We start from the raw sequence: 21,167 nt of genomic DNA, 5'->3' as shown, positions 1-21,167 counted from the left end.
TAGTTTGCATTTCATCTTTCATGGCAACAAAGCCATGCTGTTGATAATTCATGTTGAGAGGGTTAGTTCTTAAGATATTAAGATATCCCTGATTGTTAAAGGAATATGAAGTTATGTTCTTGTGGTGATTCCTCAAGGATCTAGGACCAGAAATAGCATTTGACCTAGCAATCCCATTACTGGGTATATACCCAAAGGATTATAAATCATTCTATAAAGACACATGCACATGAATGTTTATTGCAGCACTATTTATTGCAGCATTATATGTAAACACTATATATAAATACACATGTTTGTTGCAGCACTATTTATTGCAGCAAACACTTGGAACTAACCTAAATGCCCATCAATGATAGACTGGATAAAGAAAATATGGCACATACATGCCATGAAATACTATGCAGACATAAAAAGAATGAGTTAATGTCCTTTGCAGGGACATGGATGAAGGTGGAAACCATCATCCTTAGCAAACTAACACAGGGACAGAAAACCAAACACCGCATGGCCTCACTCATAAGTGGGAGTTGAACAATGAGAACACATGGACACAGGGAGGGGAACATCACGCACTGGGGTGTGTCAGGGGTTGGCGGGAAAAGGGCGGGGAGAACATTAGTACAAATACCTAATGCATGTGGGGCTTAAAACCTAGATGGTGAGTTAATAGGTGGAGCAAACTACCATGGCACATGTATACCTGTGTAACAAACCTGCACGTTCATCACATGTATCCCAGAACTTAAAAAAAAAAAAAAAAAATTATGTTCTCTATACTGTACTTAAGTTAGTGATTGATTTTTTCAGAAAGCAGGATTAAAGGACAAAAATAGAACTGTTCAATTTTAAGTTTATTAAAACTAAAATTAAAAATTTGGCCCCACTTAAACATTTGTCCTAGGTCACTTACTGGTGTATAGTTTATAGTTTTATTTCTACCAGATGAGAACAAATATGTGAGTTTAATAAGAAAAGATCTGTTTTAAAACAATTAAACTGTAAAATATGTCTCTAGAAAGTCTGTTTCAGGGGAGAATTTTCTGTCATTGACACTTTTGATTGTATTAGCTAGTGCTGCAAAAAATTACCATAAATTTAACAGCTTTACCAAGACACATTTATTATCTCACAGTTTCTATGGATCAGGAATCTGGGCATGGCTCAACTAGATCCTCTGCTTAGGGCCTCACAAAGCTGTGATCAACACATGGGTCAGCTTGGTCCTCTGCTTAGATTCCCACAAAAATGTAATCAAGGTTTGAGCTGTTCTGCATTGTTATATAGAGGCTTGACTGGGGGAAGAATCTACTTTTACACTCCCTCAGATTCTTGGTAGAGTTCCTTTCCTTGTGGTTGCAGGACTGAGGTCCCTGGCTTCCTGCTGAGTGTTGAGTGGAGGCTGCTTTCAACTCCTAGAGGCTGCCTGTAGTTCCTAGAGGATGGCCACAGTCCCTTGTTATGTGGACTGTCTCAACATGGTCACTTAATTACTTCAATCAAGCCAGCAAGGAGAGCCTCTAGAGTCTTATATGACATAGTGTAACCATATATGTAAAATCTTATCGCCTTTGCCATATTCTATTGGTTGGAATTCAGTGATAGGCCATGTTCACATTCAAGGGGATGGGGATTATAGAAGGGCGTAAACAGCAAGAGGTGAGGATCATGGGGACCCATCTTAGAGTGTCCAGCACATTGCTCAATTGGTAGCTTTCTTTCTGTGTTTTATTTTGTCCTGGGCTTAATATACAGGCATAGTTTTTTTTTTTTTTTTTAAGCCTTTGAGCTGGAGTCTCACTCTGTTGCCCAGGTTGGAATGCAGTGGCGTGATCTTGGCTCACTGCAACCTCCACCTCCCGGGTTCAAGCAATTCTCCTATTCTCCTGCCTTAGCCTCCCCAGTAGCTGGGATTACAAGTGCACACTGCCACACCTGGCTAATTTTTGCATTTTTAGTAGAGATGGGGTTTCACTATGTTGGCCAGGTTGGTCTTGAACTCCTGACCTCAGGTGATCCACCTGCCTCGGCCCCCCAAAGTGTTGGGATTACAGACGTGAGCCACTATGCCCAGCCAGATCTTTATTTTAGGTAGATATGGACCCACCTTTATGTTTAGCTCTAATTTACTTATGTTATTTAAATAAAGTGAAAAAATTGAATAGAAGAACTCTTCTTTACAAAAGCTATCAGTGACTAATATGTAAATGTAAAGCTTATTTGAGAGATACATTTTCTTTAGAATGTCACCTTCTTAAGTATATTTTTAACATTAGGTACTAAATAACTATAGTGGTGTTTTTTTTGTTGCTGTTTTTGTTTTTTGTTTTTAGAAGGATTCTCACTGTGCCATCCAAGCTGGAGTGTTGTGGCACGATCTCGGCTCACTGAAACCTCCACCTCCTGGGTTCAAGCAGTTGTGCCTCAGTCTCCCATGTAACTGGGATTACAGGCGTGTGCCATTGCGTACAGCTAAATTTTTATATTTTTAGTAGAGATGGGTTTCACCATGTTGGCTGGGCTGATCTCGAACTCCTCATTTCAGGTGATCCACCTGCCTTAGTCTCCCAAAGTGCTGGGATTACAGGCATGAGCCACTGTGCCTGGCCAATATTTTTTTTTAATAGGTTGATTTTGGAGATCCTGGAGAATACCTGAAAATATATAATCCGGTCAAATGTATTGTGGAAACTGCTGTCCTGTGTATGTTTTGTTAATCATTTACATCACCTATATTTATTCTCGCTTTCTGTCTAGTTCTTATTTGTGTATCTCTCTACTATCTTCTTCAGAAAGGTGTACCTCTCCACTTTATTCTTCAGAGGTGCACACAAATAAGGAAAAAGTAGATTTTATTCTTGTTAGATGTGGACCTACTTCTAAGTTTCAATATATCTTCCAGCACCAAGCTATTAGCTCTGTTAAATTCCTCCTTTTGTGTAACACTAAGGAACAGGTTTATGTATCATAGATAACAGTAAACTCTTTTACTAAACTATATGTATTCATATGTTCACTATCCCATACCACCTCCAATTCCAAGGATCTGAAAGGGATTTTTTTTTTTTAATTTCTCAGTTCAGTTTTCCTTGATGAGTTGCTTTGATCAATAGTAGTAAGAAAGCAATAGATTCGAACTGCTATGCGATTTTCTGAGATCAGATGAGTACAGCAACTCAGTTTAGTATTTCTGTTTGTCCAGCATACTTGGAAGTGATTTAAGTCTTTTCTGATAAAATGTGAAAATAATATTTAAAGTATTATTCTCTAAGCCCTGGTATGAGAGTCTGTTCACTCAGATTTTGAAATATGTGAGTAAACTATTACTACCTTTATTATTGCTGGTAAACATTCCAGAATCATATGTAGATTTTTTTTTCTTACCATTTGGCACCAAAGGGGAAAGCAGCATGTCTGCTTATCTTTTTAAATTACAAATTTTATTTTTGAAATAAAGATTTATTGTCCCAGAGAATTCAGAAATTATTTTTGTTTTTATGTGGATGAAAATGATTTAAATTTTAGTAAATATCAATGAATATCCAGTGTGGTTCTCCGTAGGATGAATGTTCTTATACTGAAAACCTGGTACCTTGAGGGTAGATGAGATGGGAGTAATGGAGTGTTCTGTTTCTAAAGGCCATTTCTGACTGAAATAATTTCCAGGATAGAGTGATCTTCTTGACTCATTCACATTCATTTTATTTCTAGTTCCTTCAGACCCACAGCTTCATGATAAATTAGTCATAAGATGGTATGAATAGGAAGTAACCAGTAACTAAGGTAACAGAGGAAAGCAATATTTTTCTTTTTTTATGGATAATCCTCTTTCTATGCATAATCCTTTTTTCTATGGATAATTCTGAAAATCATTTTATGGCAAAAATTTAATTATCACAATTCTGTCTTAATATTGATTTCTGCACTGTTTTTCTGAATGCTCTTCTTTCTATATGCTTACGATGAATCTGTCACAGTTTTTTTTTTTTTTTTTAAATCTCACATAATCTGTTTTGTTGAGCTAAGGTGGTAGATGGTGTTATCATTTAATGAAATGGGAAACCCTGAAGAAAGAGCAGATATGATGCAGGGGTCAAGAATTCCTTTTTGTATTGGTTATTTTTGAGAGACATCTGAGATAAACATGTGGAAATGTCAAATATGCAGTTGGATATATGGATCAGGAACTGAGAGTTAGTCACTGAGTAAACGTGAATCATGTTAGTAAATTAGCTGCCTGGGCAAAGAATGTGGAGTGGGATGCGAAGGTGATCCTAGTCCATTTCCTGAGGAATTACAGTGTTTCCAGGGTATTGACAAAAAGCAGCAAAGGAAATTGGAGTAAAATAAAATGAGTGTATGGTGTTACAGAAGCTAAAGACTCAAATAGGAGAGTGGTCACCTGTGACATGCTGCAGAGAGATCAAATAAGATAATGACTGATGGATCTGTTAGCAAAGTAGACACCATTACTGACTTTATTGACCATTGCTGGTTTTCAATGAGATTTTTTTAGAATAAAGATGCTAGTTGAGTAAATAATGCTAATTTACTTTTTAATAAATTGGTTTCTAATTTTTCATATAGTAAAATTCGCTCTTTTTTATGTAGAGTTCTGAGATTAAAAAATGTATAGAGTTGTGTAACCATCACCACAATCCAGATAAAGAGTAGTTCGATAACCCACCCTCCCCAGCACACACACACACATACACACACTCTTCCCATGTGATGCCTCTTTGTAGTCAGCCTCTCCCCTATCCCTAACTCCTTGCACCCACTAATTTCTTCTCCTTTCCTTTTAGTTTTACCTTTTCCAGAATAACATATAAATGGAATCCTACAGAATGTAGCCTTTTGAATCTTGCTCCTTTTCTTTACAATGTGTTTGGGATTCATCCATGTTGTTGAATGTATCAATATATTATTCTTTTTAATTGCTGAGTGATATCTTCCTTTACCCCCAACCAGTTGAACCAATTATCTTAATTCTTTCCCTACAGTTTTGCTTTATTCAAAGTATCTTATACATGAAGTCATATAATATTTAGCCTTTTGGATTTGTCTTCTTTCAGTTAGCAGAAATGCTTTTAAGATTCATCGATGTTGTTACAAGTATCAACAGTTCTCTTCTTTTTATTGATGAGTAAAAAGTAGTATTCTATTTATCCACTCATCAGTTGAAGACCATCTTGATTGTTTCTGATTTATGACAATGATAAACCTGCTGTAAAAATGTATGTACAGATTTGTGTCTTAATATGTTTCCAATGATTTCAGGTTAATGTTCTCTGTTTTCTGGTCTCCATGATTTCTTATGAGAAATCTGCAGTCTTTCAGTTTGGTGTTCCCCTTTGTGTAATGTGTGGTTTTTCTCTCACTCCTTTCAATATTTTTTACCAATTTTTCCTTTGGTTTAAAGTAGTTTACTTAAGACGTGTCTTGGGGTGGATTTCTTTAATTTTATTCTGTTTGGGGTTTACTGACCTTCTTGAAACTGTATTTTTTTTTCCAAATTTGGAAAATGTTCAGCCATTATTTTTCTTGAAAATACAGCTTTAGTGAGATAAAATTCACATAGCATATAATTCACTCATTTAAAATATACAGTCCAATACTTTTTATTATATTCACAAATATATACAACTATCACAACAGTGAATTTTAAAAGTTCATCACATCAAAAAGGAACATTGTACCCTTTAGCTATGACCTGTGTCTCCACATACCTCACCCCTAACCAAACATTAGTCTGCGTTCTGTCTCTATACATTTCCCTGTTTTCATTATTTCATATGAATGGGATTGGCTTTATTTTGTTAAGTGATTTTTTCAGTATTACTCTGTTATTTTATGGGATGTTAATGACATGGATTTTAGAATGTCTGATAGTGTTTCATATGTCTCTGAGGCTCTGTTTATTTTTCATCATTTTCACTGTCTTCATATTGGATGACATCTGTTAATCTGTCTTAAACTTTATTTCCTCAGCCACCTCCATTCTTTTATTGAGCCTATCCATTATTTTTAAAATTTTTCATATATTATGATTTTTAGTTCTAGAATTACTTTTTTTTATAGTTTTTATTTCTCTGCTGAGAACCTTTTATCATTTCATTCAGGTGTGTTTATTTTTATCCAGAAAAGCATAGTTATAATAGCTGCTTTAAGATTCTTGTCAGATAGTTCAACTTTGGAGCCATCTTGGAGTTGATACTTGTTGATGATTTGTTTGTTTGTTTCAGCAGGCAGTCTACCTAGTTAGGTTGACTCCAAAGTTATGTCTTGTCCTCTCTGGATAATGGTTCCAATGTTAATTCAGTTTTCGGAGAGTTTGGGTCAGCACTCTGCATGTGCCACTCATTGGATGTGCTAATTCAGTGGTTAGTCTGAGACGAGCAATTATCGGTATTGTAGTTCAGTACTCAAAGACTTTGTTATGTTTCTTTAGGCTTTTCTGCACACATACAGTTTGTTGTTGTGACCAGGACTTGTGTTGGTTCATACACAGAATTAGGGATCTGCTGTCTTCATTCTGTCGTCTCTGATTTCTTTCAGATTCTTCAATTCCCATGGGCCCTTTATTCTGTTCTGCTGGCCAGAAATATGAGTTTCTCTCAGAGTCTTAGCCTTTTATGCTGTAATATAACTTTACACTATTGGAGCTGCCTTTTGGATGAAGTAAAGAAGAGAGTGAAAAAAAAAATTAACAGGGATTACCCTCACATTTTTCTTATAATAGGGACCTCTTTTCCTGCTTCCTCTGGCCAAAAAGATGGATTTTCTGTTGATCAGGGCTTGCCTTGGAGTTGGGCTCAGCATCAAAAAAGAGAAAGTGTGTACATGGAGAATCCTGGATTCTCCTTATGTTTACAGGCTCAAAAGTACGTCTTTTCCTGGTCCTTTGTATAGAAAATGGGATTTTCCTTGGAATTTTTGTTGATGTCTACTGTGTAATCTTGTGACTTATTCTCTCCTCGGGTCAAATTCAGGAGATAAAGGTGGAAAATAAACCTAGAATTCATCAGAGTTAGTTTTCAAATTTTGATTTTCCCTAATTAATTTGTTATTGTTTCATTTTAGGAATTCTTAGGTAGTTTCTTTTTGTATTCTATATAAGGATTTTAGTTTATAATCAGGGGAGAGATAGGCTTATGAGCTTATTTCATTTTGACTGTCACAAGAAACTCTAATTTACTTTTTAATTTTTTTTTCTGTTGACTTACAAATAGGCAGTGGTAAAAATCCTTTTTATCTAGGTCGTCTTCCTGTTACCTAATTTTCAAACATCTCAGGTCAGTGTTTGGCAGATTGTAAGGGTGCAGATAGGAAATATTTTAAGCTTTGCAGGCATAGGGTCTCTGTCACAACTTGTCAACTCTGCTGTTGTAGTGCAAAAGCAGCCATAGATAAGATGGAAAAAATGGGTCTGGCTGTGTTCTAGTAAAAGTTTTACAGAAACGGACAGGAGGTCAGATTTAGCTCGTGGGTTATAGTTTGTAGAACCTTGATCTAAGTCCTCTACTGTTTCTTGAATTAGTGGTTAAAAAGTGAGTAGTATTACCTACTGAGCTCTGCATGTTGAATTATTTTGTTTCCATGATTACTTATATCTTTCTCCTATAGTTTATTCTTTCTTCTTTATAGTATCTTATGATGTTTAATTAACTGAATGAAAGAGGAATTCACAACAGTGCAATTATATATAACTCTTCTTATTATAATTTGCTTTGAATATACCCCCATGGTAGGTAGATTTCTGTGGCTTTTTTTTCCTTTCATAAATACTTGGTTGGGGACAATTTAATGAAAGTACATAGGTTATATACTTAGTGTATAGTTATCTGTTATTGCAGATCTGTAAACAATATGAAATTAAGCATAAAGCTCTGAAAATCAAAGTTTCTCAAGGAGAACCTGGGAACCATGTTAATAGTGTTCCTTTTCTAAGTACTTCTATGTGTCCTTTGTCCTTTTGTTTTTCAGTAAGTGTGGATCTTGTTAGATTGTGGAAGGAAATGCCTAGGGTTATATTTTTCTTAGTTATCACTCTTGTTTTAATACTCTTGAACCTCAATTTTTGAACAATGTTTTTCAGGTAAATGGTCTTAAAATGGTTGATGAGCCAATGGAAGAGGGAGAAGCAGATTCTTGTCATGTAAGTATTTATGTTAATTTATTAAGCCTCATTTTTAGCATATAAGGAAAAAGAATAAAGGGAAAGGAGAAAAGCTCCTATCAAACAAACATATTCAGGTAAGTTGGTAATAGGCAAATGGAATTATTAATAACTCAACTGCAGTTTAAAATATAGGACAGGTTTTCCTGACAGAAATACTTATGCATGCATTTTTTAAAATAAACAGCTTTATTGAGACATAATTTACATGCTATTGAATTTTTAAGTGTAATGGATAAAATTTTCACTTGCCAGTGTATGAGTAACTGAATTATTATACTTAAATATAGAATCCTTTGAGAAGATTATCTTCAACCTCAGGGTAGAAAGGATATCTGACTTGGAAATACTGAACTATATAAGCATAACTTGAAATCATTTAAAATCCATTTCCTGGCTTTTAGAAAGGATTACATGTAAATTATTTCAGAAGTTTCTAACTAGTTTTAAAGACTGCTTAGCCATTGGACCATTCTATGTAATGCCTATATACTAGAGTCTTATTTTACAAGATCTAGTTTTACAGAGAGTATTCTTAAGACTTTTAGGGAGAGTCTGACTAAATCAGCATCTCCATTTGTGTTGTTATTTCATGGTTGTTATTTCTATAGATAGTTTCATAGAGTTACAGATTTTTTAAGCTGGGAAGAACCTCAGAGATATTATGTAATACTTCATTGTATGAAACCTGGAGAGTCTGTGATTTATACTAGGTGATAAAACTAGCTAGTAGCGGAATCAAGACTTAGGGCAGTGTGCTTCCTTTTTGGTCAGATATGTTGTGTAGACCCGAAGAAGTAGAAGATAAGGAGAACATTATCCTTTTTTTGTTTAGTTGTGGATGAAATCAACTTTGATGACCCCTCCACCAAAACTTGTTCATAATTGGAATTAGCTCAGTAGAAACCAGCAGAAGGATTTAAATTGGGTTTGTCTAAAACTATCCTTTGAAATGTTCTATGTAACTATTTCTGCAGATAGTAACCATGTAACAACACTTTTAATTTTGATTGACAAGATGAGAGATGCAATGTTGTCTTTGTAGCTTTTGCATTTTACTTAATATTAATAATATATTGTAATTTTGAGTATAATTAAATGTAAACTATCAAAACCATTATCTAGAGATTTGTCTACAGATCATACGGACTAATAGGCATAGTAATATTAATGTTGCCAGTTTATAAAAGATAAAGGAGTATAAGGAACTATTAAAGACAGTGGAGAAGGCTGCTTATTATATTTTAGCATTAATAAATTCACAAGGACATCATGCCTCACACCACAGGGGAACAGTGTGTGTGGTGCATAAACTCAAGGACACATACACAGGATGATTGGCAAATATTTACCTTTATAATTTTAACAGAAGATAAGTCAGGAAATTCAGTTTTCAGTGGAAAGGCAGTAAAAGTATACAGTGCTAGTTACTTATATGATCTACCTTATGCAATCAACTTCAGTGGCTAAAAGGTAGAGTGTGAAATTTTGGAGAGTAAAGGACCTAGAATCACTTCCAAGGATTTGATTTAGTTTGTGGCCTGAGTTATCTGGACTTGAAACCATGTACTTTGGGTGTGTGATGGTTAAAGTACTCAATTTGTGTTGATAAAACTATATGAGTGATTAAAAACACCATATATATTTATCCCTTAAAATTTTTAAATATATAGCTAGGATTTTTTTTTTCTTCGTGATTGCCGTGTTTTTTTTTTTTTGTGGTTGGCCTTTTTTTTTTTTTTTTTTTTTTTTTTAACCATTTTAAAATAGTGTAGGATTGTAGAGACTGCTCTGTGATGGTATTTGGTAACAGGCCGCTGGTAAACTATATCTAATACCACATTTCACCACCTAGTCTCCTGCTTCTTTCAATGTCAAGGTTAGAAAAAGTATGTTATGATTTGTGTCCTTTAGTAGTTGGCTGACATGAGTTAATTTTTTATTTGTTGTCAAAATAAGCATAGCTGTCTTATATTTGGTAGTTTATGATCCATTTGTATTTTTTTTAAACTCTACCCAGTATCTGTTTTTCCTGAAATAAAATACATATTTTTAATGCTATCAGTATCTTTAAAATTTCAAAGAAGATTCAGTTAGCAATTAGATTCTTTGTTGATTACATTAGTGCAAGGTCAGCAACATGTTTAGTCTCTAAAGTGATTTATAGTTTTATTATGCATAGATATAAGTGTCATAGTTATCTGAAAATGTATATTTTGAAAAACAAATCTGATATCCTGATAGTTTTAAGCCGTGAATTTCTTATTTTAAAAACTATTCTTGACATATATCTCTTAAGAATTATTTCAAAAATACTTTTTTACAAGTGTGTTTTACTTAGACTCAGTGGAACCACGGGTAGGAACTATTTCAAGCTGAGAATGCCTGCTTCCTGTATGGTGTATATTTTTTTCCTCTATTTGTCTTTCTATTCTGATGCACATTTAGCCTTACTATGCTTCAGTATTTTTTCTCTTGCAATGCTGGTGTTTACTTCTAATTTCTATTCAGTTACTTAAAAAAGTGGAACCTTTGTCCTATAGGTATGCAAAACTCTCAGATGAATAATTATTGTTCAACTAAAAAATGTTGGTTAGCCACTATAAAGTGGAGTTATGCTGCACCATCAGGTATGCAAAGATAAGTGGTACAGAGGGTCTCTGACTCAGGATGGTTCAACTTATGAGTTTCAACTTTATAGTGATGCAAAAGTGATATTCATTATGTTCCTCAACTTAAAATAGGATTATGTTTGGATAAACTCACTGTAAGCTGAAAGTGCATTTTCAACTTACAATAGGTTTATTGGGACAACACTGTCATAAGTCCAGGAACATCTGTACAAATAAGTTCAGTAACTTCAATTTTTATGGATGTTTTGTGGGTTTCAGAGTTCTCAGTTGATCCGTATGACTGAGATCTGAAGTAGAGTAGGTATTATTGCCAATTTGTAGATGAGGGAACTAAGGAGCTGACCGTCGTAAGTAGAATAAACCAAACCAAGTGGGAACTAGTTTGCCAGCATTCTTTGGTTTTCAGTCATCAATGCAAACTTTTACAAACCTAAGTCTTCTGCAGATACCTTCCATTGTGTACATAATTTTGATGTGCTTAGTTCACCCTGGTGGCATTTTGGCATTTATATTGATATTACCCTTAGCTTTCTTTCAAAGTTTGCTAATATTTGACATGGTTTTCACTGACCCGATATTATTCAGTGAATGAGAAGGGTATATCAAGCTGCTCTTCTGGGTCTTTGCATATATGTTTCAACAAATCCACAACTAAATGATTCTTGGATTTTTAGGGTGATCTTTTCAGCAAACTGGCCTGTGTACCTACAAATAAAGCAGATGTTTGAATAGATGAATGTTTTATTATTAAATAAGAATGAACAAGTTCAGGCTTTAAAAATACTTCTTTTGTTTTGATTTGTTTTCTGGAGGTTAGTTCCACAGTCATATGAAAACTGTTGTAATTGAGCTATAGTGTATTGCTATTAGGTTGTCATCAGCTTTTTCTCTTTTCAATTAACAGGTGATTTCATCTTCCTAAACCAATCAGTTATCAAATGAATGGAGCAATAGTAGATTTGACAGTTCATTTTGTACTTTAACAGTGTGTTTTCCCAGTGTTACAGCACTGTTGGCCCTCTGGATTAAAAAGATGATCACAGATTATAGAGGTCAGAGCATACTATTTTGGTTGTGGTTGAGCCTTCATACTTCTTCTATATATCACTGATTACTTTATGGTTGCGAAAAAATAATAAAACCTAATTCATAGTCTTCCTGGCCTCAGATTCAGATTTGTTATTTGATATAGAAAGACTAGGGGTCCTTATTTGGAGATTATTAAATCTTCATTTCACAGTAGCAACATTGTTTTCAAAGATCAACTAAGATTATGTACCGTGTGTAGGTTTGCTAGGGCTACCCTAACCAAATAACCACAGATGGGTGGCTTTAACAGCAGAAATTTATTTTCCCAAGATGCTGCATTCTGTAAGATTGAGATCAAGGTGTTGGCGGGGTTGGTTTTTCTGAATCGTCTCTCCTTAGCTTATAGATGAGTCTTCTCCCTGTGCCTTTACGTGGTCATTCCTCTGTGGGTGTAGGTATTCTGATTTCCTCCTCTTATAAGGATGTCAGTCATATTGGATTAGAACCCACCCATATGGCCTCATTTTACCTTAATTACTTCCTTAAGGGTCCTATCCCTAAATACAGTCATGTTCTGAGGTATTGGGAGTTAGGACTTTAATATATTAACTTTTAGGGGACATAATTTAGCCCATAGCATACTTGTAGCTTTTTGTTTCTTTGATGGATGTGATGTTTCTGACAAAGTTGTCTGTCCTCAAATTCACAGTTTATTTCTGTATCCCCAGTGTGCAGCACAGTGTCTGATAATAGGATATGTGCTTAACGAATGTTGATTTGCTGGGTGAATAATAAGAGTGTATATATGGGAAGATAAGGTGATATAGCACAACTTTATCATATCAGGATAGGGAGATTTTTCAAGGATGATTTATTCTTAGGAAAAAAGAAATAAATAACTTGTAAGTACATTACCACCTATTTCAGGCTAGATTGTTGTTACTGTCAAGCTTTTGGAATGGTGCAGAACCTGAAGAAAGGGAGGTGGAGGGAAGAAAGAGAGTTTCAGTTGACAAAAAAGGACATTATAATAGTAAAAAATCAATAAACATAGCCTCGGGATGGCTGAGAAATTTTAGGCAATAGACAAGAATGGGGCAGGGAGCAGATGGAGTAAGACAGAATAAGTATTGGAAATGGCGACACAGGAGGGTATCACATACTTTGAGAGTAAAAAAGAGCTATTGGCATAGAAATGATAAAAGTAATAAGTCACTATATATAAACACATACACATATGTGTATATGTGTGTGTGCACACATGTATGCACATATGTGTATGTATTTGTGTGTATATCTATTATATATCTATATAACTATGAATCTTAGAAGCACCCAAATATTGTTTTTCAATCCTGGCCATGTGTCTGAATCAACTTGGGAGGCTTAAAAAATACACATGCTTACGTCCTCCTATAGTTCTACTGAACCACAATCTCTGAGGGTGGGACCCAAACAAGTGTAGTAAATAAATATTTCTGCTACAGGTGATTCTTATGGGCAACCAGGGCATTACAAATTGTCTGTGTGAAGGCACAGTAGTCATAATTCAGGGATATAATATGTAGTAGTTGTTGTCCTAGGAACATATGTCTTTATTTAAAAAGGCAAATGGCCAAGCATTAAGTTAATATTCAGGGGTTATTGTATCCTTTATTTGTGTTGAGTACAACACATACTCAGCACAGTGTAATAAAAATACTGACAGTGGATAATATGGAAAAAGTTTATATTCTTCACAGTGTATGGGAAGATTTGCTTATTTTATTTAGAAATATCGTTATCACAAAGTTAGTTATATTCAAAGCTGACACAATTTCATTAGCCAGAATCTCCTGTTTCCTTGTTTCCTTTATATATTTAAAAAAAGAAATTGTGGGTATATATATATTTTGTTTTGTAGACTGTATTTAAGAATAATTTTGAGATTTCTTATTAATTTTAACTTTAAAATCTTTCTTTTCTATTGTATATATTTAAGGTGTACAATGGGGTGTTTTCACATACATTGTAAAATTATTATTATTGTTAAGCAAATTAACATCCATCATCTCACAGTTGCCCTATTTGTTGGTGGTAAACACTATCTTCCTTTTAAAAAGTATGTATTTTTTCCTGTTTCTTTTATAACGTTGAGCAGATTTCTTTGTCTTTCTCTGCTCTCATGAGATCAAAAAAGTATTGTGCTAAGCATTAGGAATAAAGAGATCAATGTGGTATAATACCTGAATTTAAGAAGCCCATAGTCCAGTGGGAAAGAAAGACACAGTAATTAGTTGTTAGGATACAGTGTAACATTTTATGTTGGCTGTCTCCTGGGAAAAGTGATTTTTCTCATCTAGTTGCATTTTCATATTGGGAACTTTTTAGGGTACTGCTGCTGAAAATTGAAAGACGTTGCATTTTAGAGAATGGGCATGTGTGGATTATTAATAAAAGGTAAAAGGGCATTGGACAAACATTTTCATTTGGAAAACCTGCTTAGGTTTGGTGAAACTAACTAGAGTACAATTCGTTTCCTAACTCTGAACACTTATAAAAAAACTGATGCCATTATGATCCATGCTTATAGTGATAATCTAAACATAAGCAGGGACCTGAAGTACCTTCTTGAACATAAAAAATATTATATTGTGTTCAATATAGAGTCACAGACATTGAGGGGACCTTAGAGACCCATGTAACAAAACCCCTTTGTCATGTGAGAAAACTGAAGGAGAGAGTGGTTTGTGATTTAGCTAAGGTTTCTTAGCTTATAGGCACATACAGGTATATTATACTTTAATATAGTCCGCAGATGTCAGCTAGAAAGCACATATATTTGCATTAAAAAAAGTTGTTGACTTTTTAAAACAGGGACCCTTTCAAACAGGGAAATTCACTTCCATAGCAGATTGATTTTAATTTAATTTTTGTTTTCAGAAAACATTTATAAATTGCCATCACTATTTAAAAGGGTCTGGTGGAATACTATTTTGATGTGTCAGAAACACATGATAAACTCTCAGAATCAGTTATTCGTCATTTCTTGTTGATTTGCTAGTGGTTCCTGACACCTACAATTAAAATTTCTTTGCCTAGGTACCCCTCTTGAGATAGTGAATGTCTGACTACCTATATTCCATGGACCTTATTTTAGCTGCCATGAAGTCTCGCTCATTTGGGACCATGCTCTTGTTCACTTTGGCTACAATCACCATTGACTAATCAGTTAATTGAAGAGTGAATAGATTGAGAACATTGTTGGCATCCAGGCTAAAATTAGTATGCTCTAATGGAATGCTACCAAGATTTATAGACATTGTGATTAAGTAGTCATGTAAACTTAAATTCTGTGAGTCTTAGTTTTCTTCTTTATACAGTCAGAGAGTTGGATAAGATATCCCTTCCAACTCTGTTATTTTGTGATATACATCTGTCATCTTAGCTATTGTGCTTCTCTAGGGACTGGAATTAATTACAGCTCACTTGAATGTAGTCATCACAGCTGAGTGGAGTCCTGCATCAAGGGGAAGAACCACTCACTGGGTGGCATCCTTTCTGCTTCACCCAGGTGGTACGAAATCTGGCATATAATTTATATATAAAATTTCAGTAAACGGGACATAGCCTGGAAATATTTGTTTGGGCTGTGCAGATTTTGTTGGTCTATGCCAGGTTCTTTTTCATTGATGTGGTTAGTTGACCATTTAAACATTTAAAATAGTATAGTGAAATACTATTTAAAGGAGCTCTTGAGGTCACGTTTTTTGGTCATGCCCCACAATTTACAAGGTTTTTTCTTGACTTTTCCTGCCTCTACCTCATTAGTCACAGTCCAGTGAAGGGTCTTGAGACTGTTGTTAATAATTTTATTTTATTGCTTCCAAGCTGGAAGGGAAAGCTGAAGCATAGATTTCTTTTTACATTTTATTTACATGAAATTATGTAGTAGGGAAGGTGGTGGTAGTGCATCTGTATGTGCTGTATGTGTTAGAAAACAAGGAAATAAGGATACTGGTAGCCCATAAAACTCTCTGCTACATTGAGGAAGTTGGGTATATTATTCCTATTATGACTTCTGATTTTAAATGGAACTAATCAGAAGATGTTGAAAATGGATTCAAATATTGTTTGGATTTCTTTTTACAGGATGAAGGAGTTGTTAAAGAAATCCCTATTACTCATCATGTTAAAGAAGGCTATGAGAAAGCAGATCCTGCACAGTTTGAGTTGCTCAAGGTTCTTGGTCAGGGGTCATTTGGAAAGGTAATGAATACTTTTTTTTCCCCATTTGTTTCTCTTCTAAACATTTAGCGAAAAAAAAGTGAACACACACGTAGAAATCTGATTAATGATTTGTTTCTAAACTTCTGAAAGGATGCACACAAAGGTAATTCTTTAATTTTATTCCTTTCATTTCTGTTGTACTTTTATTACCATTTCTTTGTACTTCTCTATAACAATCAAGGTTTTCCAATTCCCTAGGCTTACTGATTTTTCTAGGGAAAAATATAGCATACTCTATTAGCTGCCTAAATCAAAGTAGCTTGATTTTTGTAAAAAATGGTATTCCTTTCTCCTTGCTCACATGCTGGCATGAATACAGCTTGTTCTCTCCTGGTAATTTAATCTACATTTCTTAGCTGTGTCACAGAAATCAGAATTTATATCTTAATTCATGTATGAATTTGTCTATCATCTGTTAAAATAAAGTAGAACAAGGGTGTGTAAAGTAGAACGAGGGTAGTTACTGGGTGATATGTGGTTTGTGTCAAATTTAAGTCTTCAGAGAGCTTACATTTCAAGGCAGAAAGCAAAATTGGGTAAGATTAACTATTATAGTCATTACTAAAGTTGTTTATTAATCACTTAATAACATGGTTTTAGAAAAGAAGTGTATAGGTCTGGTTCCTAACCTTTATATACCTAACATCTAATACATGAAAAATATTACATACACATAGTAACAGCCTTGAGAAAAACAGCACCAACCACAATTTAAGGGGAGAAAGATGAAGAGAAACTACTAATTTCAAGTGGCTGAGATTTAGTTTTAAAGGGGGAAAATAAGGCAGTTGAACATAGATTATTTATAGTGCTCTGGAACATTTTAAAATAAATACATTTTTATTTTATTATTTTATTGGGTTTTAGAGATGGGGTCTTGCTCTGTCAGCCAGGCTGTAGTGCAGTGGCATGATTGTAGTTCACGATAGCCTTGAACTCCTGGGCTCAAGTGATCCTCCATCCCCAGCTTCCCAAGGAGCTGTTCCTACAGGCATGCACCACCACACCCAGCTAATTAAAAAAAAAATCTGGACACAAGGTTTTGCTGTGTTGCTCAGGCTGGTCTTGAACTCCTAGCCTTAAGTGATCTTGCCACTTTAGCCTCCCAAGGAAAGACATTTATTGAATGCTCGGTGTGTTCACCAACAGTTGTATAAGCAGTATTAGTGACTATAAAATAGATGTCGTCTTAAAGAAACCTAATATTTATGCATTATAGAATATAAAGTGAAATATAAAGAAACATTTTTAGGGCACAAAAAGGACAAACTGAGATGAATTATGGCTTGGCAGTGAATTGGTACAGGAGATATATAAGACAAGGAGATGGGACTTGAACAGTGTTCTGAGGAGAGAAAAACTAGAAGGAACTGTTAATAGATTGGTGGTGGTGGTGGTGGTGGTGATCATGATGTCGGTGGGGAGTGTTTGTAGAACTGATCTCTAGAGTAGGCATGTATATTATATACAATTTTATTTTAGAGTTTCTAAAAGTGCAATATTCTTTTAACTATTTTGCACTTTATAGCTATTTTTATGGTGTTAATTTTAGAAGAACAGAGATGAAGTTGTTTTATATTCCAGATGTATAAATGCTTAAATATTTCACTTAAATAAAATATCACCAGGCAAACATTTCAAGCTATTAAAATTACCTACTTTGTCTTTTGGTGTATGTATTTACTCATACATGCTTTTGTTTATCTCCAGCTTTGTTCCAGAAAGGATTTAAGGCTTTCATAGATGAATACTAAATAAAATTAAAAATAAGTAGTGAAGATGATGGAAACAGAAAACGCAGAGCAGGAAAGATTAGATGAAGCCAGGAGTACACTCTGTTCACAAAAGCATGACATAAGGGTCTGTAAGTCTTTTTCTAGTAGGTCAAAAATTAAGACTTAAGTTTTCCAGCAGCCATTATAAAGAAGCTAATATATTTGAGTGTATTATAATTGACAGTATTTTAAAGGTGGAAACAGATTAAACAGACCAGAGAAATTTCTCTCATGGGTTTTCGTAAAGAAAATACTGTATAACATAATGAAATATATTCAGTAACATCTTCATGTTAAATATAGCAACATGCTGAAAAGTTGTCAATGTAGTCCTTAAATTCAGGGAAATCTCAGCTGTGTCTGTGCTGGGATTTAGTTTTAAGAAGAGTATCATTGAAACCTTTTAATTCCTAATATTAAAATACAAAATAGTGATCTTTATGTAGTTAATCAACCAAAGAAATATTAAGGAGGTGGCTTTTTTTCTCCCTAGGATGTGAACATACTTGCTTGTCAGTGTTACATCATTTGCGTAGGCATTGTGTAGGTGTGACTTGTTATATGCTGAACCTATTCAGGAATTTGGCCAAGACCGTGAATCAGATAAGTGTAGGAGCAATTCCAAGAGACTCTGAGCTGCAGAGTCTTAAGTTTTTCTTCAAAAGTTCTGTTGTTAAAATGCAGTAAATGGGATTTTAGCCCATATAAAGCCTTAAAACATTAAATGCTTTTATTGTCTATTTAACAGTGGGGGAACCCTGCTAAAGTCAACTTAAAATTGTAATTTAAGGAAGCATGCATTATTACCATGAAAGGTGCATGTAATATTCCGTCCTAAGCACACCAAGTATAATGCTATTAATGATCATTAATGTATGGGTTGAAAGGTATACTAAACAACTTACATTAATTATTTTAAAACACAAACACATGAAAATACCTTTGAAATTGTCTGATTAGTCATCGTTATATATCATGTGCCAAATAATATTTATACAAAACATACATTTTAACATTTGTGGATTATTAAAAAAAATTTGCTTTTGTGATAGTAAAGACTTTAACTACACTTAAAAATGAATTTTTGAAAATATTGAATACTTGTACTCTTAAATAAGTGATCGACTCTCAAGTGATAGTTTTTAAAAACATTTGCTTACATCTTAAAATTTCCTGAAGTTGGTTCTTTCTCTTCAATCAGCATTTAAATATGTGTGATCTTCTAGTTCACTACAATTACTGAATATTCTTATAGGAAAATATAAACGTCCGTGTGATTGAGAGAAAAGTACATTGGAGTAACTCACCCATTCTTCTGGACAATATCCCATGATTGGATTAGGGTGACTGAAAAGAAGCCTCTTTTATCAATATAGATACGGTTTTAGGTACAGTAGTTTGAAGCCATGCAACAACTTTTTTACTTTAATTATTTCTTTAAGCACCGTATCCCCAAATACAGTCATGTTCTGAGGTACTGGGAGTTAGGACTTTAACATATCAACTTTGAGGGGACATAATTTAGCCTGTAGCATACTTGTATTTGTTTCTTTAAAGGACATGATGTTTCTGACAAATTTCTCTGTCCCCAAGTTCACAGTTTATTTCTGTATCCCCCAGTGTGCAGCACAGTGTCTGATACAGAATATGTGCTTAATGAGTGTTAATTTGTTGATTGAATAACTAATGAGTACATATATGGGAAGATAAGGTGATATAACACAACTTTATTATACCAGGTTAAGGATTTTTTCAAGGATGATTTATCTTAGGAAAAAAGAAATAGATCACTGATAAGTATAATATCACCTTATTTCAAATTAGATTGTTACTACTGTTAAGCTTTTGGAATGGTGCAGAACCTGAAGAAAGTGAGGTGGAAGGAGGAGGGAGAATTTCAGATGACAAAAAAGACATTATAATAGTAAAGATCAATAAACATAGCCTTGGGAAGGTTGAGAAATGTTAGGCAATAGATAAGAATGGGGTGGAAAAAGAACTACTTTTGTAGTTGATTTTGGGAAGGGGGCAGTGAGATATGATATTTTCTCACGCTAGGAAAGTCACTCATAAGACCTGAGGAAAAAAAAAAAACAGATCAGATGATAAACAGGTTACTTCTCTAGACTGTGAATGATGCATCCTGTTAAATGCCATATTGGGATACTAGTGAATGTTAGAAGAAGTAGGGGGAAAAAGTGGCTCCTTAATGCAGCAATGTCTTCAGAAAAACTAGACTATCTCTTTCTTTCTTCCTTGCTTGCCTCTTCTCACTCTTCATACTCCATTCTTTACAGTCCCACTGAGGGCTATGTTTTGTAAGAGTGGTTCTGAAATTTTAGTCTGCATACCCCTGCACAATCCCAGGACCTTTTCAGGGAGTCCTCAAGTCAAAGCTACTTCACAATCATCCTAAGATACTATTTGTACAACTGCTGGCATGTTGGCCAATCAAGGCAGTGACTTCAAATGGTACCAGTAGTCATTGTATTCTTCATTTTCTTACATATACAGTTTAAGAATGTCCTTGATGAGACATTAACAGTTATTACATTTATTAAATCTCAGTCCTTGAATACCCTTTTTTTGAATAATCTGTGATGAAATAAGAAGTACATGTTAAGCCCTTTAGCCACATAACAAAATAGAATGATTGTCTCAAGGCAGAGGACTTGTGCAAACTTTTTGAGTTGTGAGCTGAACCAACCATTGTTTTCATGGATCACCACTTTTCCTTGAAACGACAATAAACTGTGGTTACCTAAATATGCTTATTTGGTAGGTGTTTTCTCAAAAATGAATGGAGTGAGCCTGTTCATAGAAAAACAACTGATACTCTTTTTGTCAATGGTAGAAACTGAGCTTTCCAGCAAATAATTGAATTTAGGCAGATGTTTATTTGCCACATTGACGTTGTTATCTTCTTAATGCAGCTATACTTCTTTTTATTATGCTTCACTTCATTGCACTTCACAGATATCCTTCACTTCATTGTGCTTCACAGATATTATGTATGTGTGTGAATATATATGTGTGTGTGTGTGTGTGTGTGTGTATATATATGTGTGTGTGTGTGTATAGAAGGTTTGTGGTAACCCTGTGTTGAGTAAGACTTTGGGTGCCATTTTTCCTCCAGCATATGCTCACTTTCTGCCTCTGTCTCATATTTTGGTAATTCTTGCAGTGTTTTAAATGTTTTCCTTACTGTTACATCTGTTATGGTTCTTTGTGACCTGTGATCTTTGATGTTAGTGTTATCATTGTTTCAGGGTGCCGTGAACC

The 21,167-nt window shown here is 34.5% G+C and overlaps 1 protein-coding gene across 8 annotated transcripts in view; it reads left to right on the top strand.

Moving 5' to 3' along the window:
• RPS6KA6 (ribosomal protein S6 kinase A6) overlaps positions 1 to 21,167 on the top strand; it is a 137,041-nt gene that overhangs the window by 15,779 nt on the left and 100,095 nt on the right. For 6 of the 8 annotated variants that reach the window (XM_074029307.1, XM_005594038.5, XM_005594034.5 and 3 more), the window contains 2 exons: positions 8,099 to 8,158; positions 15,973 to 16,089. Coding sequence is in view for 5 of the 8 variants with exons in the window: in XM_005594038.5 (XP_005594095.1) it covers positions 8,099 to 8,158; positions 15,973 to 16,089 (177 nt within the window). In the remaining 3 variants the exon portion in view is untranslated. Of the gene's footprint in view, positions 1 to 8,098; positions 8,159 to 11,740; positions 11,865 to 15,972; positions 16,090 to 21,167 lie in introns of those variants that run through there. The other 2 variants (XM_074029308.1, XM_074029306.1) reach the window with 1 other exon arrangement.

The sequence above is a fragment of the Macaca fascicularis genome, chromosome X, assembly GCF_037993035.2.
Source record: "Macaca fascicularis isolate 582-1 chromosome X, T2T-MFA8v1.1".
Classification (NCBI taxonomy): Eukaryota; Metazoa; Chordata; class Mammalia; order Primates; family Cercopithecidae; genus Macaca; species Macaca fascicularis.
Note: the sequence above shows the minus strand (reverse complement) of the source record. Positions and strands in the feature narration are given on the sequence as shown.